Genomic DNA, 10991 nt, shown 5'->3' with positions numbered 1-10991 from the left:
TCGTTAAACTAATTCATGACAATTTACAATCAGTATGTCCGAAGAAAACAATATAATATATTTATTTGAAAATTATTTTTCATTAAAGTGGCATTCTATGTTTCTTTGCTCTCCAATAACTTTGAGATGTTCCGCGCTGAAATTGCAGTTGATACTTTGTAAACCAAAATATCATATTATAAGATAATTGTACTAAAATATACTGGTAGATTTTCTTTTTCTATTTTCTGATTAATTGTCAGCATTCCAATTTTATCTACAAAGTACACTACATTAAGGTCATTTATTACTGTGAGTTTGAATTTTCTCCGCATTGCCAATTGTTAGTAAAGTGTATTCATTGAAAGTCACGTAGAACGCTTTTGCCTTCAAAACACAAAACACTTATTAACCATGGGTAAACATGTTCAAATGGATGTAAACAAATATCGTGAGAAAATTAGTGTACATTAAATATAGAAGTCAATCGTTGTTTTGATAATTGCAAATAGGAATTTACAAATGTGTCTTAGTTGTCAACACAAATGGTATGATGGGAATTCAACGAATATATAAGCAGTGCGTTGCTTTTTAAAATGATTCAGAACACACATAAGAAGAAATACTTTACAAGAGTTAGTGTTTGTCTTATAAAGTGAACGATGAAGGGCAAATTGTTGCCAATATTTTTGGCATGTATTCTGTTCAGCAATCAGGTACGAGAGTCTAGTATAATATCAAAGTATAGTGAACTAAAAAATTGTTTTAAGTCTTTATCTTTAAAAAAAAAAAAAAAAAAAAAAAACTATTCCAACAATTCAATTCTCTTTAAAAGTTTTACAATATTACTAGTGTTTAAGGAAATAAAAGGTATTGTCCAAAGATGAGTCATATATCCAGTGGCGTATTTACGAATTTGTTTCGGGAGGGACTTTGCTAACTTTCGGGGGGGGGCTTTGCTTGAAAATGTGAAAATTCTGCAAGATACTTCATATACTTTACTATAGTAAGTAACAATTCTGGGAGGGCTTAAGCCCGAAAGCCTCCCGTAAATACGCCACTGCATATACCAATCAATAGAATTTTATTATATTGATATAATATAGCTAAACAAAATTATATAGATGAGTTTAAATCCTCATGCGCAGTTTCTTTTAGAAAAATGCTAACAAAACTACCTATTAAAATGAAACTGATGCTGAAATGTGGCCTCATGAAGCTCTTTAATATGATAACACTACATAGCACGGTTGATAAGATAGTGTCCTAGATTATAATCTAATATATAAAATAGAAAGTAATTATGTCTGTGAGTTAATAACTCTTGAACTAACCGACCAATCTCGATCAAAATTTCAATATAGTTGAGGTTCGGGTTTGAGATGGTTTTTACCCTTTCACTTTGACGGTAGAACTTAGGGAATGGAACGGAAGTGGAGGATAAATATATGGAAATAAATAAAACTTAATAATTCTTGAACCAGCCTACCGATCTCCATCAAATTTTCAACATAGATGAGGTTTGGGCATGGATTGTTTTATTTATTTATTTATTTATTTTTTATCATTTCACATTGATGGTGTAACTTAGGGCAGGAGGGTGGGTGGAATATTTAAAAATGATAGAAAATTACTATATTAGTGTTGAATCCATAGTTTTCTTGGTCACTGAGATTAACAGTGACTTCTTAACTTCCGATGCCGTTTAAATCCCAATTCAGCTCCCATTCCCGTTTATGTTCCAAAATGAATCGCATTCTACCCGTGTGAAGAACGGGTATTCTGATAGTTAATTTTTAAACTTTCACTTTTGTTTGAATATAGTTTTGCCCAAAATTGACAAATATATCCATGGATCGATCACGGTCAGGTAAACAAAATAGAAAGTCGTTGTTTTCGAGAAAATAGAAGGAAAAAGAACATTTGTGGCACTAAAAAGTAGGGCTCTGTGTTGTTAGTTGCCAATGATAATTCATAGCTTTTTTTTTTGGAGCAGACTATTTTTTTTTTTTAATTCATCGTATATTTACAAAAATACACTCATACACATACACACACGGTTAAGTACTGTACTTTTTAAGTATTGCATTGTATTGTAATTTTTCATAGTACTCTAACGGTGACTCACATATTCCTAACAGTGACAAATATTACTTGTAATTACTTTCTCAGTTTCTATGTTTTTTTTTTTTTTAATGTATTACTTTTAATACTTGCAATATATATTTCGATAATGAAAATAGAATGTCAATACATTTCGCAAGTTCGAAGAGTGCTGCATTAGGTATATCACTCTGTACAGAATTACAATCTAAGATGGTCGCAGTGGCTCAGTGGTAGAGCATTCAGCGCTGGTGCATGGAGTCCCTGGTTCGATTCAAGCTCGCGCCAAGTTAACTTTGTGGTGAGAAAAACACCGTGTGCATGGGTTTCCTCGGGGTTCTCCCGTTTCCTTCCACTTTCTTTATTTCACCATTTCATTCATTTCTCATCATCGTCGTCTCCTTTATCCTAGCTGGCATAACCGTGGGACGTAAAACTCAAAGATTTCATTTTTACAATCTAAGGTTCAAGAATCACACATCTTGAACCTTGACCTTACAGTCCATGAAGGCTTATGTCCGTCCAGTTTCTCAGTTAGATGATATTGTGAACAACACATATGCTCCCATTGCTGTCAGTTCTGGCTTTCTAGGCCGGAATTTACTACTTCTTAATTCAAGGAGCTCTCCAAATTAAGGTAAAGGTAAAGACTCACATGAATTCTGTTCTCATTTAGGATATAACTCACCACTGGACTATATGGCAGAATTTTGAATGATTTGTAACTTCCTAATTAATATGATTCCAAATAGGCATTCTCTTATAGATAGTATACAAAGTTTTAAAAAAAAGTTTTTCACTTTGTATCACTCTGACTCGAAAATAATATAGGCCTAGAGCACCTTCGTGGCTAAGCGGCTAGCGTACGCGCCTCCGGCGCGGGAGATCTGGGTTCGATTCCCGCCGGGAGCTCAAGTGGTTCGGATTCCACGTTAATCAGTAGGTCCTGTCTCATATGGCCTCGCCGCTGAAAGGGACGTTAAACTCAAAATCAACTCGACTCTTAAGTTAAACATGGTGTGGAACATTGTGACCTCTATGCTACTGTACATCAGGACGAACAGACACAAGAAAAATCACCTTTTCAGATGTAGAAGACATGAAATGTAAAATCAGTTGAAATATTGCACTTGAGTCTGTTCACGATTACCATAATTCCTTCTTTTCTATCGTGCCTCGAAATTAAAAATGAATATTTATCTAGAACCAAAACCTAGTTTCAAATCCCTTGGGATCTGTTTTATTTTTTTAAAAAGATTATATTATTTTCGAGTTGAGTTGAGTTGATTTTGACTTTAACGTCCCGTTCAGCAGCGAGACTATATGAGACGTGGACCTACTGATTAACGTGGAATCCGAACTACTTGAGCTTCCGGCAGGAATCGAACCCAGGTCTCCTACGCCAATGTTTAACTTAACATTTTTATAAAATTCCTTAGGGACAGAATTTCAAATTTTCTTCCTATCCCCCAAAAATAAAGGTAGTTTACTGGAGGTTGATACTTTTCAAAAAGAATTGATTTTCTCGAAAACAGCAGTAACGATTTTGTTTATTTTTGGTAAAACAATATTTGATTAACACCTCTATAATATAATGTAAGTCATTTACTTGGAAAAAGTCCAGAAGAATTAACTTACTCTTCCAGATGAGTTCTTTCCAGTCGATGTTTTACACCAGATGAGTTCTTTCCAGTCGAAATTTCGTACACACATAGATTTTTACCTGATCTATTAACGTATGAAACTTGCTAGAAATGTTTATAAGTCAATTGACAGCATTTTTAAGCCATTTAAAATATATGACAGAAAGTACAATTAATTAAAATATGATAACTCTGGTAACTGGGACAGTTAGTCATATGAAAATACCTGCTTGTCAAAAAAATATGCAAGCTTGAAATGAATTTTAATAATTTTCTATAAAATGAATGGTAATGCAACATTTTTATGTAAATATCTGTCAATAGTACATAAAATTGTCTTACTTTCCACCTATAATTAGCAATGTGTCGAAAACCTTGTTGAGTAGAGTTATTGATTCAATTTATTGTTGGATAACGTCTGGACTCTAAAAGTTGATTCATTTATTGTGAATTTATTCGTACCCAACAAAATATATTAGAAACAAGAATGATATGCTGCTACTTGTTGCTGGTAGTTTAACCTTTACACTTGTCTTAAAATATGTGTTCACTGATGAACCTATCTTCGTTAATACATCATACCACTTAAGTAGTATTATTACACCGTAAGGTAGCATGGCCTGGGAAAGGTTTTTCTACTCATGTCGAGAGAAAGCAAAAGAAATGATAAGTCTATTTTTGTATGAGATTTAATTTAAAAAAATAGGAAAACTTTTCAGTTTTAATTATTGCTTTTTATAATAAAATTAACCCAAGTTTTCCCTTTCTTGATAGTTTCTCGACGGTGAAGCAAAAGAGAAAGAAAGTGAAGAATCATCATCTGGTGAAGAAGATTCTAAAGGTATTGAATCAATACTACTTCTGAAACTTCTTTCAGACCCAGCACTCAGAAGCACTTTGCAGAGAAGTCTAAAATATGGTCTTAAGTTGTTAGGCGGAGGACTCTTAGCGAAATTAGCAGCAGTAAGTATGATATTATTATTCACAGCTTTGTTAACGTAATACAAATAAAAATTGTCTGAAATAAAAAAGAAATATCCAATATACAACCAAGAAATATCCAGGTTGTATATTTGAATCCATCATAGTCAATACAATATTGATCACACATTTTAATTGTTATCATTCTCTTTCCGCTAGACAATTTGGATGATAACTCGATTTCCTTCCTAGAGTACTAGTATTTTGGTAACGTAGATATATAGTTCAAAAAGAAAAGAAAGAGAAACAAGCGTAAATAGTATTACAAGTACCAGTAAAACATGTTCGATGGAAGCTCTCTTTTTAATCGATTAAAAAAAAGTAGAAGTTTTCAATTCTACCCATTTATATATATCTGGGAGTGTTCACGTATAACTTCAACCTAAGTGCACATATGTTGATGATGCTTTTATGTTTGTTTGTTTGAAAGTGTGTACTTTCGTGGCGGTCCTATAAATTTGTTTAGAATTTGACGGTTTTTTTTTTTTTTTTTTTTTTTTTGGAGCTAGACTATGAAACACTTAACGGAAGTTAGGTTAATTAGAGCGAAGTATAATGATTATATGCAACCATGTATTCTTCAACGTGAATGTGCTTACATATCATCACAGGGGTTGCACTGCAAAGTTTTGGAACACTATAATATTTTAAACAAGTCTTTAGGTTAAGATACTTTAGGAAAAACTCATAATTGTTATTCTAATAACGATCAAATTTAATACTCTGTATGTTTTTTTTTAGGATTTCCTTTTCCTTTTCGTTTTTTTTTTTTTTTTTTTTTTTTTTTTTTTTTTTTTTTTTTTTTTTTTAAAGAGGATAAATATCTAATTCTTGTTTGTGCGTCATGGTGCCTTTTACTTTCTGGCATTTGTAAGTCTTTATGTTTCGAGAAAGAAAAGAATTTTCGCCAAATCGTGTTTAGACTCGGAAACAACACCAATCCTAATTCTCTATCAGTTTCTCTACTCCTCCTCATAATTATCAGTTTAGCACATTCCTATTTTGAAGCACAAGGGAAAGAAAATTGGTCACCCTGCTCCTGTATAATAGGTTTAGTGATTCACCTAGCTATGTTAGGATAAGTAAACTAGAAAATGCCTTCGGGCAGAACAGTCAGACGAAATATATGCATTCACCAATACCCTGCAGGATTCAATGGCATGGGCTATCATTACAAAAAAAAATATATATATATATTTTTGAACGTATCTTTGGCAGTTTTAGTACAAGTGAGTGATATATACAGATGTTACTACATCTGTACTACATCTTTAATGTTACTACATTAAAGCTTTACTGTAAAGATAGAGAACACTAATTGAATGCAGTTGAAACGCAACTTTCTGCGAACTAGTAGCATGAGTTGTTGCCTCTTCAAACAACTAATTTCGTCGTATCTTCTATCACATGTCATTCGTGTTTGTTATTTCTGCTCTAAACATTTTCTAGCCTCCTAGAAGATTATTAGGTCTGTTGAACGGGACTATGAGGCATATGTGGACCGCAAACATCCCTGTTTGTAATTTTTAGATTTTCCAATGCTAAGTTCGAAGTGGAAGGGTGAATACATTGTGATCTAAATATTATTCCAATGGCTTATCAAGTTTGCTACACAAAATCGTTATCATTGTCCAGAAACAATTAAATAATCAAAATTCATGAGAACATCTTTTCCAAGGAAACTTGTAATAACCATGATTATAAGTACTAATTCCATGTCGTCTATCGATTATTTACAAGTATTAATATTTGAGGTTGTCATTATATTGAACTAAAGCATAATTAATATGTTATTTCAGAATAAACTTTATAATTCAATGGGAGGATATGGACTACCTACTGGAATTGCAGCATCTCCTTATAATGCGGCGAATAGATACAGACCTCCTTATAAAGCGCTGAATGGATATCGACCACATCCTGGTATAGTAGCACCTCCTTATAATGTGATGAATGGATACCGACCACACCCTGGTATGGTAACACCTTCTTACAACATGATAAATAGATATCGACCACATGCTGGTATTGTAACACCTCGTCAACCTATTGGTGTTAGGGTACCTCCAGTTTTAGGAGGACTTCCAGTAGCCCAACCACTTCCACAAACTACATATGGAGTACCTCACCTCACAAGCCCTCATCAGCCCATGGTCCCTGTTTCCTCTCTTTTCCCTCTTATTAAGGCTATTAATTCAATGATCAACAAGAAATCAGTAAATTCGTTAAGGCCTCACTCTCCAGTAAATACTTATAGTAGGTCCTGGCCAATAACGCCAGATAGTTTAGTAAGTCAGTACCCATGGGAGGTAACACCACGAACTTCAGTATCCGTTAATCAATACCCCTTAGACTCTCTTCTCAGAGGGAACACACCCTGTGACAGAGACAGAAGGTATAGAGAAATTTCATATGGAATTGATGTTTCTCCAAGATTAAGACAGGTAGTAGTTCCATCAAATTCTCGTCTACTTCCTCCATCCCTATCGTATTCTGAATGTGAATACTAACATAGGGAACTATTTATAATTATCATAACTATCTTGAGAACTGTATTTTTAACAAATGATGGAAATAAAAGTAATTAGTTATGGATTTTGTCGTTTTCATTGACGGTTTGTTTCATATTTACTTTAACTGAAACAGGTTTTATTCTTGGATTGATTTATGATTTATGTGAGTGAAGTTAATTTTCAAAAAGTGTGTAAGGTTCCTAGAGGGCCAATGTATCTGCAACTGACTGTTAGCAGACTAGGTTTGTGTCATTATTGTTGCTTACGAGACGAGTCTAGACGAGAAATAAGATTTTTTGTCTCGTCTCGTAAATTTTGAAGAAGTCTCATCTCGTCTCAATTTTCGGAAAGCTTTTCTCGTCTCGTTTTGTAAATTTATGTACAAAATTTATGCTCTGATTTATTTTCCCTAATTATATCTGCTAGTTGTCAGAATATTTCAGCGTCACGAGAAGCTCACTAAAGGTGTGATATAAGTACCGTACATTTAAACACTATTTATTACTGTGTGTATTACCCAGACAGCAATTTAAACTTGCTGCAAGTTGCCACAAACTTGCTGTTGCAAGGTCAATTAGCTTGCCGCAAGCTATACTATGCAAGCCAATTAGCTTGCTTCAAGCTTGTGGCAAGCTAGTTAGTTACATCTGGGCAAGGCTTGCTTCAAGCTTGTCTTCACAAGTTAAACCCAAGTCAAATTATCTCATACACAAGCCAAGTATAAGCGTACTCTCATCAATGACAAGCTTTATTAAGCTTATTGCAAGCGAAACACACGCCAAACAAGTTATATGGAAGCTTGCAGTAAGTGAATTTAGATAAAACAGTATGAAATCAGTATAATTTAATCGTCTATGCTACAATATATTGTCCCCTCACCTTCCCAATTATTGAAGCATATGCACAACCGTGAAAACACCCAAGTCTAAGATCTAAGATCAAGTATTGCTCACCAGACTCGTAAACTTTCTCCACTCGTGTCGTTCTAGAGACAAGATTAGAAATTTCGCTTGTGGGGAATACCTCTCCACCAATCGTTATAATTCAAATGGTATTCGTGATATTTATCTACATAACGCATTTATTTCCAAACGTTCTATGTATGACGTAGAACTTTGTCTTTACATTCTAGAAAATACAAGAGAGAAACAATAGCTTAAAAAGAAGCAGACGGGACAAGCTTGAGTGAATGGAATAAACAGCTGTAAAAAGTGTACGCGTATATTTCCAGTGTACATGCAAGAAGTATCGACTGCGCTGTGGATGATCTTGGTTGCCTGCCACAATGTATTTTGTCAATATCATTTAACCTATAAGCTCGTTCCCCTCTCCGTGTTGTTTACCAAGAAGAAGAACTAAAAATTGCGAGATTCACAGAGCATCCAACAGAGAATGACTGATCTAACTTATTTTTTAACTTCATGGTTCAATCAACAATCTAAACACATTTGGTAAATTTAGTACATTTTCTACCCTGAGCTGTTTTGGACACTTTCCTCATTCTACATACTGTAAAGCAGTTGTGGTCCATTTCTCTACAGCAGCTGGTATCAACCTTTCTTTGGTCACGGCATTGCAATTCCTTTTTGAGTGTACTAATAAAAGAACACTAACATACTAATGAAAGAAAAACAAGTGCAAACTTCCCATTGTCTAGTTAGTAGTGTTCATCCATGCATCTCTATGCAAAATAAATACAGTATATGGTTTATAAGAAATAAATATAAGGTACATATTTACAGTTTATAAAGAAATAAATTTGTTTATTCCTAATTCTTTGTAAAGTCTTGGACGAATCATTTAATTGTAGTGTATAAACCACTCACCAGAAACAAATAAAAGCAATCGAAATAATAGACAGTCGGTTGATTGATTTGCAGTTTAGCGTCTCTTTCTGCACCTGGGCTATATGAGACGTGCACCAAAAGCCTAACATTGTATATGAATCATATAAACATCTACCGGGAATCGACCTCAGGCGTCTGCTGAAAAAGATGAGTACACTAACCGTATAGTATACACAAAGGACTCTGTACGATAATTAAATGTATAAGTAAAGAGATACGTAATTCTTTATTAGAAAATATGGAGACAAAGAATATTATTTTCCTTAAGTAAACTTGAGATAGAATTTTCAATCTTAAAAACGCCATCTCGTAACTGAATAGTGCATATCATTTTACTTAGCACAAAGTGTAAAAACAATTAGACTGCTTGCATGTCAAGTGGCCTAACTCCAAAAAAAGGAAAAAATGAAATAATATTTTCATTCACTACTCTAGATGGGTACTTTTGCTAAAAGATTTTTGTGAAAGGTAAGTTATAGTTATTGTTTTGGTTGGTTATGAGAATTGAACTTCAAATTTCACCCCTAGAAAATTTCAATTCTAGAGTTACGCCACTTGGCATCTAAGCAGTCCAATTTTAAGTACGGCGATGACTTCTACATACGTTAACTACACATCAGAAAGTAACACATATACGTAAATGTCTATAAACATATTGACGTGCGATGTGATATAAGTTCAATTTTATACTTTAGGGTGCTGTCATCGTTGATTGGCACCATATGAACCCGAACCCAACAACGAACCATCTTCATCAACAGAAACTTGTATTTTGTACTTGGTGGATTGCTCAGGTTTCGTAATGCACTTATTTTTCTGCCACAAGGTGAATCAATAAATGTATAACTGTGTGTTTGCAGTAATTAAAACGCATCCATGAAACAATTTATAAGCGTGGAGTCTGTGCTTATAAATCGCAGAGGTGTTATTAGGATCAAGTAAGTAGGATTTGTAAGATTGTACTGTTAGTACATGCGTCTATACTATGTACGTCCATTGTTCCACATGATAACAAGATTTTTTGTGATTTTTTGCAGTAATTTAACAGAGTGATTATCTCGACTAAACTCGTTCATGCAGTCAATCCATTAACATTTTCACCTATTAACATCCTCATAATTTCAATACGGTCTTTTCTAATTAAATGTCACTTTTATTTGAAAAATCATTAAAAAAAAAGGAAGTTGTTTAAGATACTTAATCAACAAAATAGTTGGATAATTAAATTATTAGATGACTGGGTAATCCAAGAATGGATTTCTAATGCACTCGTATCCAGAAGTTAAGGGATACCATGAGAAAATGGTACACGAATAAAGACAGGGAATCGATGCCGATGTCCGGATCGAATGTGTAGGGGAGCCTGTCAGGGACTCATATGACTCAGAAACACAGCAAATGATGGTTGTTAGGCACCTATATTCTGTAGGATTATACCTAGGTACTATCAGTTTTATATAGGTCCTGTTTGACATCGCTAGAAACGTTCAGTATTAGATTTAATCACCCGAATGACTATATTCTACATGTCGCACAAAGTATACGCATACTGCGGATGAGGCCAGGCAAAAGCTCATATGGTAATGCATCTCACTTTTGCACAAATACCCGTTCGAGGTCATTCACAATTCTGGGTGGTGGATTAGGGTTGCAATCAGACATTCAAGGGCTTTCCAGACATTTAAATCGAAATAAGCTCCACACTCTCGGTATTCCTATTCTAGGTATTCATAAATAAAGACTCGCTGTAGAAAACAATGTACACCTTGCAATAGTTTCAGTTATTTTATTTTTAATCCGTTTATCCCTTAGTTAGATTTTCATACTTTGTTATATGATAGATTATACGAGTAATAATATTTCTAAGTAATAATATTTTCTATTTTGTGACGCCTGGTCACAATTTATTATCTTTTGTCTCTACT

At 33.9% G+C, this 10991-nt stretch overlaps 1 protein-coding gene across 1 annotated transcript; it reads left to right on the top strand.

The window, feature by feature from the left end:
* Nucleotides 1-577: 577 nt before the first annotated feature.
* Nucleotides 578-7290, top strand: LOC145691807 (uncharacterized). Its single transcript, XM_081767119.1, has 3 exons — nucleotides 578-695; nucleotides 4500-4688; nucleotides 6506-7290. The coding sequence occupies exons 1-3, from the start codon at nucleotides 642-644 to the stop codon at nucleotides 7214-7216; spliced, it is 954 nt and encodes a 317-aa protein (XP_081623245.1). The 5' UTR covers nucleotides 578-641; the 3' UTR covers nucleotides 7217-7290.
* The last annotated feature ends 3701 nt before the right edge of the window (nucleotides 7291-10991 follow it).

This window comes from Thermobia domestica, chromosome 8, assembly GCF_964235325.1.
Source record: "Thermobia domestica chromosome 8, izTheDome1.hap1.1, whole genome shotgun sequence".
NCBI lineage: Eukaryota > Metazoa > Arthropoda > Insecta > Zygentoma > Lepismatidae > Thermobia > Thermobia domestica.
This window is presented reverse-complemented; position numbering and strand designations above follow the sequence as displayed.

Bases quoted from the DNA above. Each gene is read 5' to 3' on its own strand.
- LOC145691807 (XM_081767119.1), top strand. From the start codon at position 642: ATGAAGGGCAAATTGTTGCCAATATTTTTGGCATGTATTCTGTTCAGC. The intron at 696-4,499 runs GTACGAGAGTCT...CTTTCTTGATAG, and splicing joins GTATTCTGTTCAGCAATCAG to TTTCTCGACGGTGAAGCAAA. The intron at 4,689-6,505 runs GTAAGTATGATA...ATGTTATTTCAG, and splicing joins TCTTAGCGAAATTAGCAGCA to AATAAACTTTATAATTCAAT.